Source organism: Zonotrichia leucophrys, chromosome 11, assembly GCF_028769735.1.
Source record: "Zonotrichia leucophrys gambelii isolate GWCS_2022_RI chromosome 11, RI_Zleu_2.0, whole genome shotgun sequence".
NCBI lineage: Eukaryota > Metazoa > Chordata > Aves > Passeriformes > Passerellidae > Zonotrichia > Zonotrichia leucophrys.
This window is the reverse complement of record NC_088181.1, coordinates 1,554,442-1,578,861: the sequence shown is the minus strand read 5'-3', so window position 1 is coordinate 1,578,861 and position 24,420 is coordinate 1,554,442. Positions and strand designations below refer to the sequence as shown.

The 24,420-nt window shown below is 52.1% G+C and overlaps 3 protein-coding genes across 6 annotated transcripts in view; 2 read left to right on the top strand and 1 right to left on the bottom strand.

Moving 5' to 3' along the window:
* The window catches only part of ZC3H18 (zinc finger CCCH-type containing 18), a 47,662-nt gene extending 36,199 nt beyond the window's left edge, over nucleotides 1-11,463 (top strand). For all 4 annotated transcript variants that reach the window (XM_064723168.1, XM_064723169.1, XM_064723166.1 and 1 more), the window contains 7 exons: nucleotides 1,042-1,185; nucleotides 2,222-2,374; nucleotides 4,288-4,442; nucleotides 4,927-5,123; nucleotides 7,187-7,283; nucleotides 9,333-9,429; nucleotides 10,692-11,463. In XM_064723168.1, coding sequence (XP_064579238.1) covers nucleotides 1,042-1,185; nucleotides 2,222-2,374; nucleotides 4,288-4,442; nucleotides 4,927-5,123; nucleotides 7,187-7,283; nucleotides 9,333-9,429; nucleotides 10,692-10,890 — 1,042 coding nt within the window. In that variant the 3' untranslated portion in view covers nucleotides 10,891-11,463. The remainder of the gene's footprint in view (nucleotides 1-1,041; nucleotides 1,186-2,221; nucleotides 2,375-4,287; nucleotides 4,443-4,926; nucleotides 5,124-7,186; nucleotides 7,284-9,332; nucleotides 9,430-10,691) is intronic.
* A 6,740-nt stretch (nucleotides 11,464-18,203) lies between these two features.
* IL17C (interleukin 17C) lies at nucleotides 18,204-19,390 on the top strand. Its single transcript, XM_064723525.1, has 3 exons — nucleotides 18,204-18,289; nucleotides 18,607-19,023; nucleotides 19,116-19,390. Exons 1-3 carry the CDS (start codon nucleotides 18,204-18,206, stop codon nucleotides 19,363-19,365), a joined length of 753 nt encoding a protein of 250 aa, XP_064579595.1. The 3' UTR covers nucleotides 19,366-19,390.
* A 1,142-nt stretch (nucleotides 19,391-20,532) lies between these two features.
* Nucleotides 20,533-24,228, bottom strand: LOC135452645 (cytochrome b-245 light chain). Its single transcript, XM_064722957.1, has 6 exons — nucleotides 23,887-24,228; nucleotides 22,818-22,887; nucleotides 22,542-22,616; nucleotides 22,353-22,436; nucleotides 22,197-22,278; nucleotides 20,533-21,977 (listed from the first exon to the last, which is right to left on the bottom strand). Exons 1-6 carry the CDS (start codon nucleotides 23,942-23,944, stop codon nucleotides 21,798-21,800), a joined length of 549 nt encoding a protein of 182 aa, XP_064579027.1. The 5' UTR covers nucleotides 23,945-24,228; the 3' UTR covers nucleotides 20,533-21,797.
* Between the last annotated feature and the right edge of the window lie 192 nt (nucleotides 24,229-24,420).

The following is a 24,420-nucleotide window of genomic DNA, read 5'->3' as shown; positions in this document are numbered from 1 at the left end:
TGAAATTGCTATTTCACAAACCCTGCAGTGGCAAATTACGGGGACGTTGGAGGGTGACACAACACCGCAGTGATGTCACCTCTTCTAAGCTGACCTGCAAATAAATGACACCATGGGAATCCCCCTGAATTCTCCAGAATTTAGGACAATCCCCTTTGCCACAATTCTTGTCCTTTGTTACCCTGCCTTTTGGGGTTTTTCCCCCTCCACTTGGGGCTGATTCCTCCCAGGCCCTCTGCTCCCTCCTGGCCGTGCTGCTTTGGGGACACCAGGGCAGCTGCCCCAGCACAGGGGTTATTGTCACTGGCTAACACAGTGCCATGGGCTTAACCCTGTGTTCTGAGAGAATAAATGCAGATATTGAGCTCTGAGCCCCAAATGGGGCAGCCCTGAGCAGCCAGAGCCATTCCCATCTCCTGCACTGGGTGGGATTGGTGCTCCCATCCAGTTTTCCCCAGGGAACACAGATCCAGGCACACACAGGCTGTTCTGCACCCTCCTGATCTGTGTGCTGGAGTTAAAATGAGAATTTTTGCATTAACTCTGCACATTTCATTCTGAAGCCTGACTGGCAGATTTTAAGCAGGTGTAAGTGTCTGGGGTAAAAATGATGGAATTAAATGGATGAGAAATATTTCCACCCAGTCTGCTTCAGGAGTTCATTTACAAGTCAAATATCTCCAGAATTGGCTGTTTTACAGTAATTTGTCTCTGAAAAGATGAATTGATTGAACATATGGGGAACAAATCCCTTTAGGGAAATCTGTGGTGTTTGTGTTTTGGTGAAGCAGCCAAGTGTTTGAAGCTTCAGGAATCACACCAGGGCCAGGTTGGATGGGATTTGGAGTAACCTGGGATAGTGGAAGGTGTCCCAGGGAATGGACTGGAATGATTTTTAAGGTCTCTTCTAGCCCAAACCATTGCAGGATTCCATAACCTCTTAAATATTAAACAACAAACCAGAGCACATCATTTCTGAGGACATCAGTGCTCTGTGCCCACCCCCTGGGATCACACACCTGAAAATTGTCGTTTTTCCAGGGAGAAATCTGTGAAGAAACTCACTGCCCTCCCAGTCCCTCAGCCACTCACAAAAATTACAGCAGCAGCCCCGGAGGCAGCCAAGGCAGGGGACAACCGGGAGGCCAGGAGGAAGGAACGTCAGACAAGGACTCCACCCAGGAGGTGAGAGACAGGGGGGTGGAGGGAGCCTTGATCCATGGCAGATCCAGCAAATCCCAGCTTTTGGATCCCATGGCAGATCCAGCAAATCCCAGAGTCCCGGTGCTCAGGGAGAAATCCATCTCCTGGGGAGGGAGAGAAGGGAGCAGAGCTGGGCTGGGATGGTCCTGATTCACCTGGAGTGGTTCCTGTCCATGGAGGCTGGGGGAGGATGGAGTGGGTGGAACACAGGAAATGTGGCAAAATCAGGGTGGGAGTGGGGGAAAAGGCATTTTTGAGAGCTGCTGCTTGTGGAGGGGGCAGAGTGGGGAAAATAGAATGTGTGGGATCTGTTTGGTGCCACACAGATCTGATGTGGTGGAGGGTCAGCAGCTGACCCACACTGACCACAAGGATATTCCCCATCACAGAACATCATTCCCAGGGATATTCCCCAGCACAGAACATCATTCCCAGGGATATTCCCCAGCACAGAACATCATTCCCAGAGATATTCCCCACCACACAACATCATTCCCAGGGATATTCCCCATCACAGAACATCATTCCCAGAGATATTCCCCAGCACAGAACATCATTCCCAGGGATATTTCCCCACACACAACATCATTCCCAGAGATATTCCCCAGCACAGAACATCATTCCCAGAGATATTCCCCACCACAGGACACCATTCCCAGGGATATTCCCCACCACAGAACATCATTCCCAGGGATATTCCCCCACACACAACATCATTCCCAGGGATATTCCCCACCACACAACATCATTCCCAGGGATATTCCCCACCACACAACATCATTCCCAGGGATACTCCCCACCACAGGACACCATTCCCAGAGATATTCCCCACCACAGAACATCATTCCCAGCACACAAACTGGGAGAAGTGGTGGAAGGGGCCAATGGCCCCTCAGGGAGGGCTGGGTGTCAGTCAGAGGGTGCTGAGCAAATCTCTGCTTTTCTCTGGGGGTTTTCCTCCCCTGTCTCTCTTTGCCATGACAGTTCTCATTGTGGGAGGGGGTTTGCTGCCTTGCAGGAGGACCATCAGTGGCAGCATCAGTGGCAGTGCCAGCAGCTACAGCGGCTCCAGCTCCCGCTCGAGGTCCTTGTCCCGCTCTCTCTCCAGATCTCATTCCAGATCATCCTCTGCCTCAGTGTCCCACTCTCCCTCTGGCTCAAGGAAATCCAGGTACAGCCCTGAGCCTTTGTGCCCTTTACTTAGCAGCAGAGATTGTGGCTGTTGGTCACAGGTTTGGTTTCTTGCAGTGGAAGCTCTCTGTAGCTCCAGCAGCACCAGCTGCAGGTGCCTGAGGGTGGGACAAGGTTGGGGATGGGATTCCAAGTCCTGAATTGTGGTGGGAATACAGTGTTGGAGAGGGCATGGAGCGAAAGAACAAGATACAATGGCCTTAAACTGATAGAGGGGGTATTTCAATGGAATGTTTGGGAGAAATGCTTCCCTGTGAGGATGGGCAGGCCCTGGCTCAGGTTGCCCAGAGAAGCTGTGGCTGCCCCATCCCTGAAAGTGTCCAAGGCCAATTTGGACAGGATTTGGAATAACCTGCTCTTTTGGGGTTGGAACTGGGTGATCTTTAAGGTTCCTTGCAGCCCAAACCATTCCATGATTCCCTGATATTTCCCTTGTGGTTTATTCAAGGAAATAATCCTGTCATGTGTGTCCAAGTACCCATTTAAGCTAAATGGTGACCAGAACAACTCCTTCTGGCCAGGGTGATCCCACATGCTAATTAAACTCCAAATGAACAGTTCCAGGCTATGGAGCTTGGCTCTGCTGAGCCTCTCCTACCTCTGGTTCCTGTCCTTAGGGGAGATGCTTGGCCTGTCAAGAGAGGCAGGTCAGAAAATCCCCAAAAGGCCCAGCTAATGATATTTTCCCTTTGCTGGCAAAGTTGCAGGTCCGGTTCCTTTTGTGCTTAGCCCCAAGTGAACAGTTCCAAGTCCCTTGGTCTGTGGGATGTGTAAACAACAAACTCCTTCCAGCAAAGAAAAACAAACCACTCTCCAGTCATTCCTTCAGGTTTTTTCATCTCCTCACACAGAGGATTCCCTGAATCCTCACAGGCAGAGCCTTGAAACCCAACACTTCCCTGGCACACGGGTGCAAGAACAGTCCTGTGGTGTAAAACCAGTGGCTGGAGCAGGATTTGGCTCTGAGCATGGCAAATTCCCATCAGTGAACTCTGTGGGACTCCGAGGTTCAACATCCGCGTTATTTTACGGAAATCCCGGCTTGTTTACTCCGTGCTTGTCACGTTCATCAGCCCAGCCTGGGGTGATGCAAGAGCTTCAGAGAGCACCAGGGCAGGGATGGGAAATGGGAGCACACTGGGGCTGCCTGTGCTGCTCTGTGGGAAGGGGAAACGTGGCAGATGCACTGTGTGCCCACAGCAGGCCGGCCTGGTGGCCTGGGGGGTTCCTGGCTCATCCTGGAATCCATGAGAGCTCTCAGGCAGAGGGTTGGTCTGTGCTGAAGCTGCCACAGCCCCTTCAGTCATCCCAATGCAGTTTCCAGGCAGAGAGCCTGAGCCTTGCTGGCAGAGCAGGGCGGTGTGGCCCGTGGAACAGGCTGGAGAGGCTGCCTGAATATTCATGGAGTGGGATGGTTTGGCTTGGAGAGGAGATTAAAGCTCATCCAGTCCAACTCTCTGCCACCTTCCACTAGACTAGATTGTTCCAACCCTGTCCAGCCTGGCTTGAACACTTCCTGGGATAGGCCCTGCTGGGAAGTTTCCATCTTGGAGGTATCAGTCGTGACAGTGGATGCGTGCCAGCAGCAGAAACCCTGCCAGGGAACCCTTGCCCTGAGCTGTAACACTGACCTGGATGTGCCAGCGCACTCCCTGCTTTCACTCCCTGTTTTCCTGGGCAAACAGTGACCTGTTTACCCATTGCCTTAATCCTGGCTATAAATAATCATTACTTTCTAGGCCTGCACCCCACAGCTTTGACATTTTCCACACCAGCAGCACCCCAGCACACACGGCCTTTGTGCATCCTTCCCTGCCGAGCTTCCCAGCATCCAGGGAGATGCAGCAAGGCCTTGCTGCCTTGCTGGGTGTGCTGAGCTGTGGCTCTTGGCAGGTCCCTGAGCGTGAGCAGCGTCTCCTCCGTGTCCAGTGCCTCGTCCAGCAGCAGCTCCGTGCGCAGCGCCGACTCCGAGGACATGTACGCAGACCTGGCCAGCCCCGTGTCCTCGGCCAGCTCCCGCTCCCCCACCCCGGCCCAGCAGAAGAAAGGTACAGGGAGCTGCTGTGCTGGGGGTGGAGCCCTCTGGGGGGGCTTTGGAGAGGGAGGGAGGGGCAGGGATCCTTCCCTGGGAATTAAATCCCTGAGCAGAGGGGATACAGGAGCAAATGTGCACGCACGTCCTTCCATCCCTGTGCCGCTGGTTGTCTCATCCCTTTTCCTGCCTGGCAGTTCTGCCTCTCCCATTCTCCTTCACCCTTGGAAGGTGATGCAAATCAGCTCCAGGCTCACTTTGCTCTTCCTCTGCTCATTCCAGACCATGGCAGAGTCTGTGGCAAAAGCTTTTTGTTCTTTGACTTTTCTGTGGCTCTCTGTGGAGATTCAGGGTTTCCTGAATCCCTTAACCTCGTATCCACCAGCTGAGTTAACTGCTGTGGGCTTTTTCCATCCCTGGAGCAGCATCCTCTTGCCCAAAAGGAGAGAAGGCAACAGGAATCATTCCCAAGTCACCCCTTGTGCTCATGCTCTCAACAGGAAAGTCAAAAAAAGAAGACAGTGCTAAAGAGGAGAAGAGGAAACGAGATGTGCCCGCTCAGCTCCTGAAATCAGCCAAGCCCACCCCGGGCAGCAAATCCCAGCAGCTGCCCCAGGGCCAGCAGCCCTCGGCCCCCCAGGCACAGCAGGGCAGCTTCAGTGGGCACAAGGAGATCAAGCTGACCCTCCTGAACAAGGTGGGAATGGATCCCTGGGGCTGGGATTCCCTGCTGGCTCTTTACTGTTTAAACCAGTTTGCAACCCAAGGCTTCCTCCTGTCTCCAACCTCTTTTCTCCCACTTGCTCCTGGAGCCGTGTGGTAGATGTGGCACTTCTGGGGGCCAGAGGGGATGGATCCTGCAGGAGGGAGGGGATGGATCCTGCAGGAGGGAGGGGATGGATCCTGCAGGAAGGAGGGGATGGATCCTGCAGGAGGCAGTGGGAGAGATGGATCCCAACAGGAGGAATGGGATGGATCCCAGCAGGAAGGAAGGGATGGATCCCAGCAGACAGAATGGGATGGATCCCAGCAGGAGGGAGGGGATGGATCCTGCAGGAAGGGAGAGGATGGATCCCAGCAGGAGGGAGGGGATGGATCCTGCAGGAAGGGAGAGGATGGATCCCAGCAGGAGGAATGGGATGGATCCCAGCAGGAAGGAGGGGATGGATCCCAACAGGAAGGGAAGGGATGGATCCCAGCAGGAAGGAGGGGATGGATCCCAGCAGGAGGGAGGGGATGGATCCCAGCAGGAAGGAAGGGATGGATCCCAGCAGGAAGGAGGGGATGGATCCTGCAGGAAGGAGGGGATGGATCCCAACAGGAAGGAGGGGATGGATCCCAGCAGGAAGGAGGGGATGGATCCCAGCAGGAAGGAAGGGATGGATCCCAGCAGGAAGGAGGGGATGGATCCCAGCAGGAAGGAGGGGATGGATCCCAGCAGGAAGGAGGGGATGGATCCCAGCAGGAAGGAGGGGATGGATCCCAGCAGGAAGGAGGGGATGGATCCCAGCAGGAAGGAGGGGATGGATCCCAGCAGGAAGGGAGGGGATGGATCCCAGTGGGAGAGATGGATCCCTGCAGGAAGCAGGGGATGGATCCCAACAGGAAGGAGGGGATGGATCCTGCAGGAAGGAGGGGATGGATCCTGCAGGAAGGAGGGGATGGATCCCAGCAGGAAGGAGGGGATGGATCCCAGCAGGAAGGAGGGGATGGATCCCAGCAGGAAGGAGGGGATGGATCCCAGCAGGAAGGAAGGGATGGATCCCAGCAGTAGGAACAGGATGGATCCCAACAGGAAAGAGGGGATAGATCCCAACTCCAGGCTCAGGGATGGATCCCAGCAGGAGGAATGGGATGGATCCCAACTCCAGGCTCAGCACTGCTGGGATGAGCTCAGGCAGGAAGGTCTGGGGCTGGCTTGGAGGGCAGCACACAGAACCAGTCTGGCAGCACACACCCTGTGCTGGCTGCACTGTGGGGCCGTGTTGGCGGCTGCCCTGGGGCACATTCCTGCTGCAGCTTCCAGGCTCTTCCCCGCTTGCTCGAAGGTCCTGCTGGGGCCTTTCCCCTGGGAGATGCTCTGGGAGCTCTTCCTGTGCCACCCCAGAGCGGGCTGGGCACAGAGGGCAGGGGCACAGGGGGCAGCTGGGGTGCCCCCCTGGCTGCTCCCCTCCCCTCTGATCCCTCTGCCCTGTCAGAGCCTGGGCACAGGTGCCAGCCCCAGCCCGTGTGGGGGAGTTGTTCCCCGTGGGGTTTGCTGCTGGGGCAGGGTGTTGGCCCCATCACGTGGGCAGGTTCCTGTTTTTGATATTTTGCTCTGCCAGCCCAAATTCCCCGGCACAGTCTGAGGCTGCAGATTTCTCTACTTCCCTGTGCTCTGACGTGAAGAGGCTTTATCAGAGGCAGGAACTGCTCTGGAGGGAGGGAGGAGTGTGCAGTGACACATGACAGCCTGGAAAAGGCACGGCTCCACATGCCTCCGTCACATCTGCTATCCTTGGTGCTGCTGGGGAAAAACCATCCCAAAAAGCTGCTCTTTTCCTGTTCCTGTTCTGAAATTGGTACAGCATTACCCCCAGAGCAGGGGGTGTTGCTGTTGGCTGCTGGTGGTTGGGAATCAGGTGGATTCAGGGCTGGCTGGGACTGGTGTGTGCAGAGTTTATTGGGAAAGGTGTCTGCAGGAGGCAGGGAATGGCTGTGCCTGTGTCCCTGTGCAGAGGGAAGTGGCTGCTCAGCTCCATTGTTTCAATCCCATTGCAGGCAGCTGACAAAGGAAGCAGGAAGAGATACGAGCCAGCAGACAAAGAGAGGCCAAGCTCTCCTCCAGCCAAACGGGCCAACCTGTCCCCTGACAGAGGTGAGGATCTTCAGCAGCTGGGGAGATCACTGCAGCCATCCCAAAACCTCAGAGTGGGATTGCCACAGATGAAGGGGGATTGTGACCATCCTGCTGCAAAAACACAGCAGAGCTGAGGCCCTGGGCAGGGCAGTGCCACCCTTGTCACACTGTCCCAGGGGCACATTGTGTAAATCCTGTCCAACAAAGCAGCCCCTTGCCTTTGAAGACACAGAGTTCTCACCTCCACATCCACCCCATGGTCTGCTGCCCTTGGATGTGGCTGTGGAAATCAGGTTTAGGTTGGAAATTAGGAAATATTTTTTCCCAGAAAGAAACAGACTGTCAGGAGAGAGTCCCCATCCCTGGAGGTGTTCCATAAATGTGTGGATGTGGCACTGGGGACAGGGTTAGTGTGGCCATGGTGGTGCTGGGCTGAAGGTTGCCTTGGATGCTCCTGAAGATCACTTCCATACCTCAGCCACTCCAGGACTGTGAGTCACAGGAGTTTCCTTTGGTGCATCCTGGAGTTTTCCAGGGGGAGCTGTCCCTGCCAGCCAGGCTGGTGCTTCGAAAGGCTGGGAGGGAGGGAGGGATGGATGGATGCAATCATTCCCTGCCTGGGACAGGAGCTGATTGCCCCACCTCTGGGTGACACAACCCGCTCTGCCCTGCATGTTTAGAAAGACCTGGGCTTTCCAAGTGCTCTGCTGGGGCTCAGTCCTCCCCAGCAGCAGGAACAGCTCGGGAAAGCGAGCTGGCAGGCACAGCCAGGGACTCGGTGCCACCCTGCAGCCCTGGCTGTGGCTGCCAGGAGGCACAGGGGGTGTGGGGGGAGTTGGCAGCCAGAGGTGGCTGCGGTGACGTTGGAGCTGCCACGTGATGTTGTTTTCCCTGGTGGCTCAGCTGTAGGTGGATCTTGTTGACTCTGGGTGCCAGCCAGAGAAGGTCTGTGCTAATAACCTGCAACATTCACCTCCTGCAAGGGCAGCCTGCAAGGGACTGCCCCAGGTTGAAGTTCACTGGGGTCTGGTTCACACACCAGTGGCAGGGCCAGGCCAGGATGTTTTTGGAGAGGCTTTGGTGCCATCCTCTGCTTTTTGGTAAAAAGCAATTTTCGAGCTGCAGCACAGAGTAATTTGGGCTGGAAGGGATCAAAGACCAGGGACAATTTCCATTACCCCAGGTATCCAAGCCCTATCCAACCTGGCTTTGAACACTTCCCCAGGGATGGGGAGTCCCAGCCATGGAGCCCCAAATCCAATTTTTAGTGTTTAAGCCAGTTTTCAACCCAAGGCAAAATCCAATGGCAAAGGTGCCCTTGGCTGAGCTGGGACTGAGCCCTCGGCATCCCAGCACCAGACTGCTCAGTGGTGGAGGCTGAGTGTGTCCCCTGCCCCTGTGGGCTGGGGCTGCCCCAGTGCCCACCCCCAGGAGCAGAGGGATGCCCTGGCACACGCAGGGGCTGCTGCCACGAGGGACTGGGCACCTTTGCTGCTCCAGCTGAGGTCAGAGCAGGGCAGCAGCTCCACAGGCTGCCTTGCTTGTGCAGTTCCCTCTCTGTTCCTGGGGTACCCCAGCTGCTCCCCAGCCTCCCTGCGTGCCCAGGGCAGCTGTGCTGGGGCAGGGCCTGGCAGCTGAGCCGTGCTGCACAAACACACAAACACGGGGGTGCTGCTGCCCCGGGGGAGGCCCCGCTGGCTCCCAAAGCTGCAGAGCTGCCCTCGCCTGTCACTGCTGGGGCCACTGCACCCTGTGACCCGCCAGGGCAGAGCCAGCAGCTCTGCAGGCACAGAGTGCCATGGGGGAGCCTCGCTCCAGCAGCTGCAGGGTGAGGAAGGGCTGGTGGCAGGTGCTGTGTGCAGGTGATACCAGGGCACAGCCCTGCCTGGCTTCTCTGCTCCCCTGGAGGTGAGGGGAGCACACAGCGGGGCTTTTCCAGCTGCTGCTGGATTTGGCATTGGTTTTGGCATTGGTTTTGGAATGATGTGGTCAGTGAGTGCAGGCAGGGGTGGCCTGTGCCTTGGTGCCCAGCAGCAAAATGAAGCAATGTCCTTGTGCTCTCCCCAGGCTCTCGCGATAGGAAGGCGGCCGGGAGACCCTCGTCCCCCAAACAGGAGCGGCAGCGGGGCCAGAACCCAAAACCTTCCCCTGCACAGGCAGACAGGTGAGTGCTGCTGCTTCTGCTGGGCCTCACAGCCCTCCAGGGCCTGCAGCCCCTGTCCCAGGCTGTCCTGGGCTGTCCTGGGCTGTCCCGGGCTGTCCCAGGCTGTCCCGGGCTGTTCCGGGCTGTCCCAGGCTGTCCTGGGCTGTCCCAGGCTGTCCCAGGCCAGCAGCTGCAGTTTCCATGGAACGCAGCACCAGGGAGGACACGGAGCTGCCTGGGCTGGTGCCAGGGGTGCCAGGGCTTGTGCAGAGCTCCAGCTGGGCCATTCCAGCTGGGAGAAGAGCAGGAGCACCCAGAGCCAAGTGGGTCAGGAGTGAGCTCAGCCAGTGCCTGTGCAGCTCTTTAGCACAGTGTTAAAGAGCACCAGAGTGCAGCCCCTTCCCCCTGGCCAGCTCCTCCTGGCACCTGGTTCCAGTGCCTCATTCCCCTTTTCCCAGCCTGGCACACCCTCAGCTGCCCCCCTTGCTGCTGTGGCTGTGACAGAGCAGGGACAGCCCTGCCTTTGCACCTTCCATGCAGCTCAGCCAAATTCCTGGCAGGCTGTGCCTGCTGCAGTGCTGGAATGTCCCAGTGCAGTGTTGGATGTGTGGATCTGGGGGCTCAAGGATTGGGGATCCTCTCCAGGGATCTCTGGGGGCAACATCACAGGGAAGGATCTGAAGGATTTGAGATTGAGGGGGTGCTCCAGGGCTGCTCTCCCCTCTGGGTCTCACAGGGAGCTGCTCACTGCAGCCACAAGCTGGTATTGAGTTTAATCCTGGGAATTTGAGAATCCCTATGTAATATCTGGTTTTTTACTGTTAAGAGCCAGTTTTCAACCCAAGGCCTCCTCCTGTCTCCAACCTCTTTTCTCCCACCTGCTCCTGAAGCCATGTATTAGATGTGGCATTTCCTGCTATTTTAGTTCAGCTCAGAAATTAGGGAGAAATCCTTCCCTGGTGAGGATGAGGAGGCCCTGGCACAGGATGCCCAGAGAATCTGTGGCTGCCCCATCCCTGGCAGTGCCCAAGGCCAGGCTGGAGCTGCCCTGGGATAGTGAAAGGTGTCCCTGCCTATGGAAAGAGATTAAATTTGTGTGGGAAAGAACCTTAGAAACCAATGTGGTCAGTGGGGCTCAGTGCACTTTTCATCTCAGAAAGAGATGAAATTTGTGTGGGAAAGGATGTTCAAAACTGCGATTTTAGTGTGGCCAGCAGGGCTCAGTGCACAATCCCCTCTTGGATTCCCTCATTTGGGCCATTCCCATCTCTCTCTCCCTGCAGGAAACGCCAGCTGTCCCCTCAGTCCAAGAGCTCCAGCAAAGTCACCAGCGTGCCGGGCAAGGGCGCGGAGCCGGGCCCTGGCGCTGCCAAGGGCGGCAAATCCAGCACCCTGTCCCGCAGGGAGGAGCTCCTGAAGCAGCTCAAGGCCGTGGAGGACGCCATCGCCCGCAAACGCGCCAAGATCCCGGGCAAAGTATAGTGGGCTGTGCCCCCCAGTGACTGCTGAGGTTTTTATAAAGAGAGGCAGAAGCGGCCGCTTTGGGATTTTGCAGTTCCTCGTCTTCGTTTTGGCCGCGCGGTTCTTTTTAAAAAAATAAAACAAAAAAACAAACGTAAAACCCACACACACACACACACACATCCACACACACACATCCACACACAACAAAGAAATTAAGGAAGTTTTTGCCCGACGAGCGGCTCCGGGAGGGCTCCGGGGCCCTGTAAATGTGCACAGAGGACTCCAGCCCTGGGTGCTCCCAGCTCTCCTGTGTCCCCTCTCCTCTTTGCTAGCCTCCAGTTGTATTCTCCTAGTTAGCCCTGCTGTGTGTTGAGTGTCTTCAGCAATGCAGTTCTAGTCCCGTGTGCCGAGAGAGCCGAAAACTGCTGTGAACTGCTGGCAGCACCCTCCTCCCCCAGGAACAATATAAATATATCTATTCCTGCCTCAGCCCTCGGGAGTGCCCTGTCGTTTCTTTGGAGCCGGGGATCGCTTCAGTTGATTTCCCAGGAGCCCTGCAGGTGTTGTGGGTGTCCATCTGCCAGGAGGGTCCTTCTTCCTTTGGTTTTTCCTTTTTTTTTTTTTTTGTTTTCTTTTTTTTTCTTTTTTTTTTTTTTTTGGAGGGATCTCCCTGAAATAAAATATTTTGATAACCAATTTTACCGTTTCCTGCTTTTCTCTGCATCTCCCTTACCTTTGGGGGGATCTGTACCCCTCATTTTGGGGTTTTTGGGGCATGAGCAGCTCCATGGAGCTGGAAAAGCTGCTCTGTTATCCAGGGGAGCGCCCAGTGTGAAACCAGTATATTAATGGTGTGTAACTGGGGGGTTCTGCAGCTTCTGCCCTGCCTGGCATCATTGAGGGGTCTCTCTGATAAATTTAGGGAGCAGTTTGGGGGCTCTGAGGGTTTCCCAGGCTCCTTGTTCCCAGTATGGAACCAGTGTCCTACTGGTGTGAAGTGTTAGTGGGGGGCATCATCTGGGGCACCTCTGCCAACCCCTGTCATTCAGAGCACAATTTTTGGGGTCCCTGGGTTTTCCCATCCCCTGGAATTCTCCATCCCCTTGGGATTTCCCATCCTCCGGCCCTTCTCCTTGCTCCAGCACCAAACCAGCATCCCACTGGTGCTGCTGGAGGCCATCGGGCCATCCCGGAGGGTTGGTGGCAGCCCTCGAGCCCTTCCCAGCGTTGCCCAATTTGGGATTTCTGCCCGGGAATGCCACGGTGATCTCACGGAGCCGCTGACGCAACGGGGCACGGCCTGGGGGATGCCCGTCCCGGCCCGGTGTCACCGGGACACCCCTGCCCAAATTGCGGGGCTCGGAGGCGCCCGTGCTCCCGGCTGGCACACGTGGAGAGCAGAAGGAAGTGCCGGCCCTGTGCGGGGAGGAGGAAGGAGCCTGGAGCTGGAGTTTCCAGGTGTGTGCACATCACCTGCCCGGCCCTATAAAAAGGCGGCGGCGGCGGCGGCGCTGCCACTCGGCCGCCTCATCCCCGGGGCTGCGCTTCCCGAGGGGCCCCCAGACCCTGCCGTGCTCCCGTCCCCAAATCCGGGCCCGTTCCCTGCCCCCCGTGCCCCCCAAATCTTGGCGTGGTGCCTCCACACCTGGCTGATGGTAACGTGGGGTCTGGGGGCGCTGGGGGGTGTTGGGGGTGAGGGGGAAAGTGTGGGGCTGGCAGGGTGTGGGGGGCGTGTTAGGTGTCGTGTGTGGGGTTTCATGTGTGTTTAATGTGTGTATGTGCTCATTATATGTGTTATGTGTCATGTGTGGGGTTTCATGTGTGTTTAATGTGTGTATGTGTTCATTATATGTGTTACATGTCATGTGTGGGGTGTTATATGTGTGTTTAATGTGTGTATGCGTTCATTATATGTGTTACATGTCGTGTGGGGTGTTATATGTGTGTTACACACCTTGCACATTGCTCTATGTGTGTGTGTGAGAGTTCATGATATGTGTTATGTGTCATGTGCGGGGTGTAATGTGTGTTTAATGTGTGTATGTTTCATTATATGTGTTATATGTCATGTGTGGGGTGTAATGTGTGTGTTACACACCTTGAACTCTGTGTGTGAGAGTTCATGATATGTGTTACACGTCATGTGTGGGGTGTAATGTGTGTTTAATGTGTGTATGTGTTCACTATATGTGTTACATGTTGTGTGGGGTGTTATATGTGCGTTACACACCTTGCACATTGCTCTGTGTGTGTGTGTGAGAGTTCATGATATGTGTTACCTGTCGTGTGGGGTGTTATGTGTGTTTATGTGTGTATGTTTCATGATATGTGTTACACGTCATGTGTGGGGTGTAATGTGTGTTTAATGTGTGTATGTGTTCACTATATGTGTTATGTGTCATGTGCGGAGTGTAATGTGTGTTTAATGTGTGTATGTTTCATTATATGTGTTGTATGTCATGTGTGGGGTGTAATGTGTGTGTTACACACCTTGAACTCTGTGTGAGAGTTCATGATATGTGTTACATGTCATGTGTGGGGTTTCATGTGTGTTTAATGTGTGTATGTGTTCATTATATGTGTTACATGTCGTGTGGGGTGTTATATGTGTGTTACACACCTTGCACATTGCTCTGTGTGTGTGTGAGAGAGTTCATGATATGTGTTACATGTCATGTGTGGGGTGTTATGTGTGTTTAATGTGTGTATGTTTCATTATATGTGTTATGTGTCATGTGTGGGGTGTAATGTGTGTGTTACACACCTTGAACTCTGTGTGTGAGAGTTCATGATATGTGTTACATGTCATGTGTGGGGTTTCATGTGTGTTTAATGTGTGTATGTGTTCATTATATGTGTTACATGTCATGTGTGGGGTGTTATGTGTGTGTTACACACCTTGCACATTGCTCTGTGTGTGTGTGAGAGTTCATTATATGTGTTACATGTCATGTGTGTTTAATGTGTGTATGTGTTCATTATATGTGTTACATGACATGTGTGGGGTTTTATGGGTGTTTAATATGTGTGTTCACACCTTGGGCACAGCTCTGAGTGTGTGCGTTACACACCATGTGCAGGGCTCACTCTGAGTGTTTATTATGTGTGTGTGTTCATTATATGTGTTATATGTCATATGTGGGGTGTTATGTGTGTTTAATGTGTGTGTTACACACCTTGCACATTGCTCTGAGTGTGTGAGAGAGTTCATTATATGTGTTACATGTTAAATATGTATGTGGGGTTTTATACGTGTGTCTTACACACTGTGTGCACAGCTCTGTGTGTGTTTATTCTGTCTGTGTGTTTATTACATGTGTTACATGTCATGTTCAGGGCTGTGTGTGTATTTTAAGTGTGTGTTACACACTGTGTGCACAGCTCTGAGTGTGTTTATTCTGTCTGTGTGTTTATTACATGTGTTACGTCATGTTCAGGGCTGTGTGTGTATTTTAAGTGTGTGTTACACACTGTGTGCACAGCTCTGTGTGTGTTTATTCTGTCTGTGTGTTTATTACATGTGTTACATGTCATGTTCAGGGCTGTGTGTGTATTTTAAGTGTGTGTTACACACTGTGTGCACAGCTCTGAGCCTCAGTGTTTATTATATGTGTTATATGTCATGTGCACAGCTCTGTGTAGTTTTATTACACGTGTGTTTTACACAGTGTGTGCACAGCTCTGTGTGTGTATTTTATGTGTGTGTTACACACCATGTGCACAGCTCTCTGTGTGTGTGCTGTCACATGCAGGGCTCTCTGTGTGCATGCTTTATGTGTGTGTGTTACATGTGCACTGCTCTGTGTGTGTATTTTCATTTCATTACCTGTGTGTATCTGTTGCACACCATGTGCAGGGTTCTCTGCGTGTGAGTTTTATGTGTGGGAGTTGCACATCACGTGTGGGGCTCTCTACATGTGTGTGTGTGGTTTTGCTCTGTGTGTGTTTGTATCTGTGTGTGTAACACGCCATGTGCAGGGCTCTGTGTGTGTGTTAATTCTGTGTGTGTGTTAATTGTGTGTGTGTTATTCTGAGTGTTACATGCCACGTGCACAGCTCTGGGTGAGTTTTTATTACAGGTGTGAGTTACCAGTTACAAGTGTGTTACACACCTTGTACAGGGCTCTGTGTATTCTATGTGTGAATTACACACACTGTGCAGAGCTCTGTGTATTCTATCTGTGAGTTACACACCATGTATGTATTTTATGAGTGAATTACAAACCCTGTATGTATTTTATGTGTGAATTACACACGATGTGTGCATTTTGTGTGTGTGTTACACAGCATGTGCACAGCTCTGTGTGTGTTACACACCCTGTACAGGGCTCTGTGTATTCTATGTGTGAATTACACACACTGTGCAGAGCTCTGTGTATTTTATGTGTGAATTCCACACCCTGTGTGTATTTTATGAGTGAATTACAAACCCTGTATGTATTTTATGTGTGTGTTACACACTATGTGTGTATTTCATTAGTGAATATTACAACACATGCATGGTGTATAATATACATTATATATATGGCATATAACACACACACATACATATAAGTATGTATGGATATATTCAGAATTTATAATTTTATTTATATACTTATATTTTACATATAAGATATAAAATATGTATTTTATATTTTATATACATTAGTTATATTCTATTATATATAATATAGTATTATATATTATAACTATAATAAATATTAACATTAATGTATTAATATTATATCAATATATTAACATAATAATATGACTACAATAATATATTAATATTATCTTTCATATGATATATATTATATAATATATTATATAATATATATTATATAATATATATTATATCATGTATCTTATATATTATGTATTATATATTATATAATGTATATTATATATTATACATTATATATTGCTATATTATATATTATGTATTTTACATATATTATTTAAATTATATATTTACATGTGTTTACATGTATTTATATACATCCCTGAGCACAGGGGCTGCTGGATGCTGTCCCTGGCTGTGTGCACTGCCAACACACACAGATTTTTATTTATTACTGCAAGGACGATATTTAATATGCAGTTATATTCAAATTCATGTTATCTATATCCCATTCTATGGTATTTTTATTTGTTATTTTCATTTTCTATTTTATTTTCATTTTCTATGTGTATTTATACTCTCAATTTCTTTGCTTTATCCTTTCCTTTATATTATCTATTCCCTTATTTATTTATTTATTTACTTATTTATACTTTATTTTATATACTTACATTTAAAACTATTTAAGTATATAAATGTATATCTTTCTATTATCTTTGTTTCTATTTTTTTTTATTTATTATATTTACCTTTAATGTTTCTTTATTTATTGTATATGTATTTATATTTTCTTTATTTGTTTCCAATTTTTTTCTTTCCATTATTTCTTTTCATCCCAGGGGTTGTTTATCATTGATTTAATATCTCATTCACGCACACAAACAGGAGATTTCTGTGTCTGTGTGGGTGTGAGTGCACAGGATTAGCTGCAGGTGTGTGCACAGATATTTCCTACTCCTGTAGGGGCAGGGTGTGCAGACTCTGCTAGACATATGTATGCAAATATAGACATATATTTTTACATAAATATAAAATATATAAATAAATATAGACATATATAAACATATATAAATATAGACATATATTTTACATAAATATAAAATATATAAATAACTATAAACCTATATAAAAACATACATACATGTGTATAAAAATCTAAATATATAAGTATAAATTAATATATAAAATATATGTGTATATGTGTATATTTATAAAAGTATATATTTACAATTTTTATAAATATATAAATATATTTTTAGATACAAAAAATATATTAATATATAGACATATATCTTTATGTATATATAACATATATATTTATATCTCTTTATATAAATTTTTATATGTGTGTGTTTATAGTTTTTATATTTTCTTTATATTTTAATATATTTTTATCAAATATGTATTTATATATTTTCTCTAAAATATATAAAAATTATTTATAATATATTTTATATTTTTATATATAAATATTTTATATATAAAAATATATACCTTTATATATATGTTTATATATATAAATATATACATAAATTTATATATATATTTGTGTATGTGTATTTATAATTTTGGGTTTATTTAATTTATTTTTATATCTTTATATAAAATACATATTTATTTACTTTTCTATAAATATATCCCAAAAATTATATATATTTTTATAGATACTATACATAGATATATATATCTTTATATATATAAAATATATACTTTAATATATTTTATATAAATATACATTTTTATATATACATATGGGTGTGTGCATTTATAGTTGTATATTTTTATTTTTGTTTATTTTATATAGTTACATAAAATATTTTTCTATTAATATAAAAATGTTATATATCTTTTTATAGATATATTTATAGAGAAACATATATTTTGTGTGCATAGTTTTATATTTTTATTTATATTTCTCTAATATATTCATATAACATATTTACATATTATTTAACATATATATCTCTATAACATATTTATTATTTATATAACATATATATTTATATAATGTATTTATTCTATAGATATAGAAATTGTATCTATTATATATATTATATATTTTTATATCTATAAAATAGATGTATTTTAATAGAAAAATATTTTAAAATTTAATATACTTTTGTGCATATGTATTTATAGTTTTCTATTTTTATTTCTCTTTTTCTATATTTATATAAAATACATATTTATGTGTGTGTGGGTGTGTTTTTATAGCTACAGTGTGTATGTGCAGTGTGTGAGTGTGGATATTGAGTGTATCCAAGCACGTGTGCACGTGGGTGTGCTAAGTTTTTATGGATGGGATAAATATATATATATAAATATATAGATCTTATATATGTAAAAAAATATAGATAGATACAGATAGAAATGATGGACAGATTATAGATATAGATATAGATGGATATAAATAAATATAGATACAGATGATTACAAGAAATAGATATATACATAGATAACTATATGCAATATATAAGAATATATGCATATTGATATAGATAAGATGCTATAGATACAGATAGATTTAGATAGAAATAGCTAGCTATATTGATATATAAATATATAGATATATAGCTATAGATATACTGATATAGACAGACATAGATATAGATAAAGACAAATATAGAAATACAAATATTGAGAGATAGAGACATGCAGAGATACAGAGATGCTCTAGAGATGTCTATGTACAGATAAAAATGTACAGATGCTCTGTAGAAATAGAGATATGTCCATGTCTACAGAGACATCTATAGATATAGAGATTACACGGATAGAGAGACGTGTGGAAATAGATAAATATGTAATGGACAGGTAATAGATAGATAACGGATGGATTATGGATAGGCAATGGATAGATAACAGATCGATACACAGGCACACACCTGCCCAGGCCCCGGGGCTGCGCACTCACATTTTGGGGAGGGCTCTGCTGGTCCCTGCCTGTCCAACGCCCTGTGTGTGTGTGCCTGTCCCTTTGGGTGTCCCTGTCACTGTCACTGGGCTGTGTGTCCCTGTCAGTGTGTCCCTGTCACTCTAGCTGTGTGTCCCTGTCAGTGTGTCCCTGTCACTGTCACTGGGCTGTGTGTCCCTGTCCCTCGTGTGTCCCTGACGCTGTGCTGTCCCCGCAGGGCTGGCTGTCTGTCCTGGCTGTGTGTCCCTGTCACTCTAGCTGTGTGTCCCTGTCCCTCGTGTGTCCCTGACGCTGTGCTGTCCCCGCAGGGCTGGCTGTGTGTCCTGGCCGTGCTGGCGGCGCTGGGGCAGTGCCGGGGGCTGCGGCGCGCCGGTGCCGCCTCCGCTCACTCCGCCGTGCGCTGCTTCAGCGGGGCCGAGCTGGGGGACGAGGCTCCGGCGCAGCTCCTGGGCCGCAGCCTGCGCTGGGACCGGCACCTGTCGGTGCAGCTGGTGCCGCAGCTGGAGCGCCTGGAGGCGGCCGGGGCCCGGCGGCGGCGGCGGCGGCAGCGCCCGCCCGCCTGTCCCGCGCTGTCGCTGCGCACCGGGCTCCGCAGCGAGCCCCACGAGCGCTCCATCTCGCCCTGGCGATACCGGTGAGTGCCCCGCTCCCCGACACCCCCCGGGTACCGCTCCCCAGCCGGTTAGAGCTGGTGGCACAAGCGAAAGTGTCGCCGTGTCCCCGCAGCATCGACGAGGACGAGAACCGCTATCCCCGCAAGCTGGCCTTCGCCGAGTGCCTGTGCAGCGGCTGCGTGGACGTGAAAACCGGCCGGGAGACCACGGCGCTCAACTCGGTGACCATCCAGCAGACCATGCTGGTGCTGCGGCGCAAGCCGTGCCCGCGGCCCGCGGGGCTGGGGCTGGTGGCGCTGGAGGTGGATTACATCCGAGTGCCCGTGGGCTGCACCTGCGTCCTGCCCCGCACGGCGCACTGAGCCCACGCCGTGTCACCCCCGTGACCGTGTCACCCTGGTGACCGTGTCACCCTGGGGACCGTGTCACCCCCGTGACCGTGTCACCCCCATGGCTGTGTCACCCTAGTGACAGTGTCACCCCACCCGTGCTTGTTTTAGAGCACCCGACCCCGCCAGGGTGGTCCCTCCCTGGTTATTTATCAGTTATTTATAAGTTTTGCTGCCGGGGGGGTTTTGTACCCTCTGTTATTTATTGCTGACTCCCCCCAGCCACGGCTGTGCCTCCAGGGCCAGCACTGCCCCACGGCCAGACCCTGTGAGTGCTGCACTCACTGGTTATTTATTCCCCCAAAAATGTATTTATTGTCTCCTTTCTAGTGCTATTTAATGCTGCAAATAAAAGCCAACAACTCCTGGCACAGTCCTCACTCTGTTCCCAGCCAGGGCATTGGGAAGTGGGGAATTGGGGCACAGGGACAGAGGGACAAAGGGACAGAGGGACATCGTGGGACAGCCCTCAGCCCCTGCACGGTGGGCAGAGCACCAGAGCAGCAGAGCAGGATGAACTGGGAGGTGACAGGGAGGGCACAGGGTGCCCCACACCCCCAGCCTGGGGGTGACCCAGCCCTGGCACCCCGACACCCACACCTTTCCCACGGCTCTGCCCCCGGGCACCGCGTCCCACGGGCCTGGTGCCACCTGCCAGGGCCACCCCACCTGTGCTGGCAGCTCCTGGGGGGCCCTGGGCCACCTGCAGCCCCCGAGGGGCAGGGTCTGTGTGGGGAAGGGGCAGAGGGGGCCTGAGCAGCTGCTGATCCCAGTGGGATCAAGGATTTGGCACCCACGTCACACCCGGGAACTTGCAGCAGCCACCAGTGGGATGGGAAGGGAAATGCTCCCCACATTCCCTGCTGGGGGGGGGTCCCAGGTTTTGGGGGCTCCTTTGGGGCCCCCTGTGCACCACCTGGGTGGGGCCCTCCCAGTTCCTCCCAGTCCCACCCCACTGTGGGCTCCATAAGGATTTTGGGAGGGGACCCTGCCTTGGCCATACTCTGCACATCCACACCTTGGATTTGCCCATAACTGCACTATTTGTCCCCAAAACACCTCCCCAGTCCTGGGCCAGCCCCCCAGGAGCAGGGCAGGGCTGGGGGGATTCCCCTGGAGCAGGAGGCAGGGGCAGCCAGGGCCTTTCCCACTTTTTATTGCAACAGCAACTGCAGAAATGACAAAAATGACAAAAACCAGGGAGAGCAGGAGCAGAGCTGCCTGATCCCCCTGGGAGCTGGGGGTTCCCTGAGAGCTGCAGTTCCACAGGGATTTGGGGATCCCCCAGGGAACTGGGGGTGCCTGGAGAGTTGGGACCCTCAGGGAGCTGAGCATGCCCAGGGATTTGGGGTTTCCCAGGAGCTGAGAATCTCCAAGGATTTGGGGGATCTTTAGGAGCTGGGAAGGCCTTGGGGGCTGCAGACCCCACAGGAAGCTGAACATTCTTGGGATTTGGGGAGCCCAGGAGCTGGGGAGTGCCTGGGAGCTGGAGAACCCACAGGGAGTTGAGCAGGCCCAGGGATTTGGGCATCTCCAGAAGCTGGGAAGCCTCCGAGGACTGGGAACCCCACAGGGAGCATCACATTGCTGGGAATTTGGGAGCTGAGCATCTTAGCGGATTTGGGGATCCTCAGGAGATGGAAATCCTACAGGGAGATGGAGATCCTACAAAGAGCTGAGCATTGCTGGAGATTTGGTGATCCCCAGGAGATGGAGATCCTACAGGGAGATGGAGATCCTACAAGCTGAGCATCTCAGAGGATGTGGGGATCTCAAGAGGATGGAGATGCTACAGGGAAATGGAGATCCTACAAGGAGCTGAGCATCTTAGAGGATTTGGGTATCCCCAGGAGATCCTACAGAGAAATGGAAATCCAACAAGGAGCTGAGCATTGCTGGAGATTTGGGGATCCCCAGGAGATGAAGATCCTACAGGGAGATGGAGATCCTACAAGCTGAGCATCTCAGAGGATGTGGGGGATCTCAAGGGGATGGAGGTGCTACAGGGAGATGGAAATTCTACAAGGAGCTGAGCATCTTAGGGGATTTGGGGATCCCCAGGAGATGGAGATCCTACAAAGAGCTGAGCATTGCTGGAATTTGGGGATCCCCAGGAGATGGAGACCCTATAGGGAATTGGAAATCCTACAAGAAGCTGAGCATCTTAGGAGATTTGGGGATCCCCAGAGGATGGAGATCCTACAGGGAGCTGAGCGTTGCTGGGGATTTGGGGATCCCTTGGAGAGCCCAGGAGGAACTGATGATCCCCCTGAGGGATCTGAGCATCATAAGGAGCTGGGGACCCCAGCACCAGGGTTTTGGGGACCCCAGGAGCCCAATGGTTGGCTGCAGCGGATCCAGGAGCAGCTGGGGAGCAGGAGCAGGAGCAGGGCAGGGGATCCCCATTATTCCACCTCCACGGGGATGGGGTTCACCTGCCCCCCCAGCTCCGGCTGCTTCCTGCGGGCGTCGGGGGGCGGCCGGGGCGGGGGGTTGCTGGGGGGCGCCTTCATGGTGCCCCCACCTTGGGGCCTCTCCCGGGGCTTCTGCTCGATGGGTCTCCACTCCTCCCCTCGCACCGCGGCCTGTGGGGTCACAGCAGGGCCAAGGATCAACCCCCACCCCAAAAAGGGGCTGTGGGGCAGGGAAAGCACAGGGGGACCAGAGGGGGAAGGAGGATGTGACCCCTGCCCATCCCAATCAGGACAATCTGGGAATGCTTTTGGAATCCACACAGAAGCACTGGTGCATAGTTTTAGGGGTGGCCTCCCTCACCCAGACCCCCAAAACCCCTCTGCACTCACCAGCAGGTAGATGCCACTGGCAATGCCCAGGCAGACGGTGCCCAGGATGGTGGAGAGGAGGAATCCAGCAGGGACAGCCAGGCTGTGACAGAGATTTGGGGTTCAGAGGGAGCTGGGGGGGCTCAGCCCCCAGCCCCGACCCTGCACCCCACTCACGCAGCGTGGAGGATGGCTCGGATGTAATAATTCCTGGTGAGGGGCCCCAGCAGCTTCACCACGGCTGTCAGGTACTTCTGGCCACTGCAGGGTGACAACAGGGGGGTCACTGGGGGTGTCCCCACCCTCGGGGGACAGCCAGCCTCCAGGGACCCCCATGGCTGCAGGGTGGGGGGACCCAGCACTCACCACCTCTCCATGGTGGAGCCCTTTTTCCGTTTGCTCCTGGGATACTCGAGCAGGCACACCAGGACGCCTGCAGCGCTGCCGGGGCGTCAAGGAAAGGCGGGATGGGACGGGAATGGCCCCAAGGACACCCCAAAAGGGCTGTGTGGGGCAGGGAACGCACAGCCAGGAGCAGGGTGGGGAGATGAGGATGTGACCCCTGCCCGGTCATGCCTCCCATCCCAATAGGGAAGAGTTTTTCCCGCAGCCCAGCCCCGGGAATGCTGTCGGGAAGGATACATGGAGTACGCCGCGAAGTACCAGCCCTTGAACTGCCCCGCCACGGCCACGATGCCGCCCGTCAGCAGGACTGCGGGAACGGAGGGGATGGAGCGGTCACAGCGGGCCGGGATAGCGACCCCAAACAGGGATACAACCCCCAAACAGGGATACCCAGCCCAAACCGGGATATCATCCCCTAAACCGGGATAGCGACCCCAAACCGGGATACCGACCCCCAACCCGGGATACCGAGCCCAAACCGAGATACAACCTCCAAACTGGGACACCATCCCCAACCCGGGATACCATCCCCCAGGCCGGGATACAACCTCCAAACCAGGATACAAACCCCAAACCCGTGATACAACCCCCAAACAGGGATACAACCCCCAAAAGCGGGATACAAACCCCAAACCCGTGATACAACCCCCAAACAGGGATACAACCCCCCCAAACCGAGATACACCCCCCCCAAACCTGGATACAAACCCCCCCAAACCGGGATACAACCTCCAAACTTGGATACAATCCCCCCGAACCCAGGATGCAACTCCCAAATCCCCAGCTACAGCCCCAAGATCACAATTTGAGCCCCCCAAACTCCGGATCCAGCCCCCCGCAATCCCCCAATGCAGCTGATGGCCCTGGGGACACACGGGACACCCAACCGGGGTTATGGCCCTGGGGGTCCCCGGCCCCGAGCGCTCCCGGAGCGGACGCGGGGGCGATGCTGGTGCGGGACCCCGGGCCGGGAGCTCCGGGGCCCTGGGGGAGGTTTTTGGCTTCGGGGGAGGTTTTTGGCCTCGCGGCCGGAGCAAGAGGAGAGCGGAGGAGGAGAGAACGGAACCGAAGACGAGAGGGCAGAGGAGGAAGAGAAAAGGAGGAAGCGGAGCCTCCAGCCCCGCCGGGCCGGGACTTCCCGGCCGTCCCCCGCCCTCACCCTCAGCCCGGTGGGACCGGGACCCCCCCATCCCATCCCAGCCCATTCCCCGGGTCTCGGCATCCCCAGCCCGCGGGGCGCTCACTCCTTCAGAGCCCGGGGACTTCCCGGAGCGCCCCAAACCCTCCCAAACCCCCTCACACTCACTGAGCCCGGCGGCCAGCGCCTGCTCGTTCGCCCACATGGCCCACTCGATCTGCCCCATGGCCCGCGACGGAACCGGCCCGAGCGGGTTCGGCGGCTCCGCTCGGCTCGCTCCGAACGGGTTCGGCTGCTCCCGGCTACTCCCGAGCGCCTTCGGCGGCTCCCGGTTCCGCTCGGCCCGCTCCGAGCGGGTTCGGCTGCTCCCGGCCCGGTCCGGTTCGGCTCTGCTCGGTCGGGTTTGGCTCGGCCCGGCTGCTCCCGCTGGAGCTCGGCCGCTCCCGGTGGGCCCGGCCCGTCCCGGTTCGGCTCCGCTCGGACGGTCCCGACCCGGAAGGCGGGTGCGGCGCTACCCGCGCAGGCCACGCCCCATTTGTATTGACCACACCCTTTTATAATGCCACACCCATTTGCATTAGCCACGCCCCTTTTGCACAGGCCACGCCCAGGAGGGGACACGGCCCCGGCCCGGGGCCACAGCGGAGACACGGCGGTGACACGGATGGCGCGGAGGGACAGGGGACAAGAGGGGCCATGCGA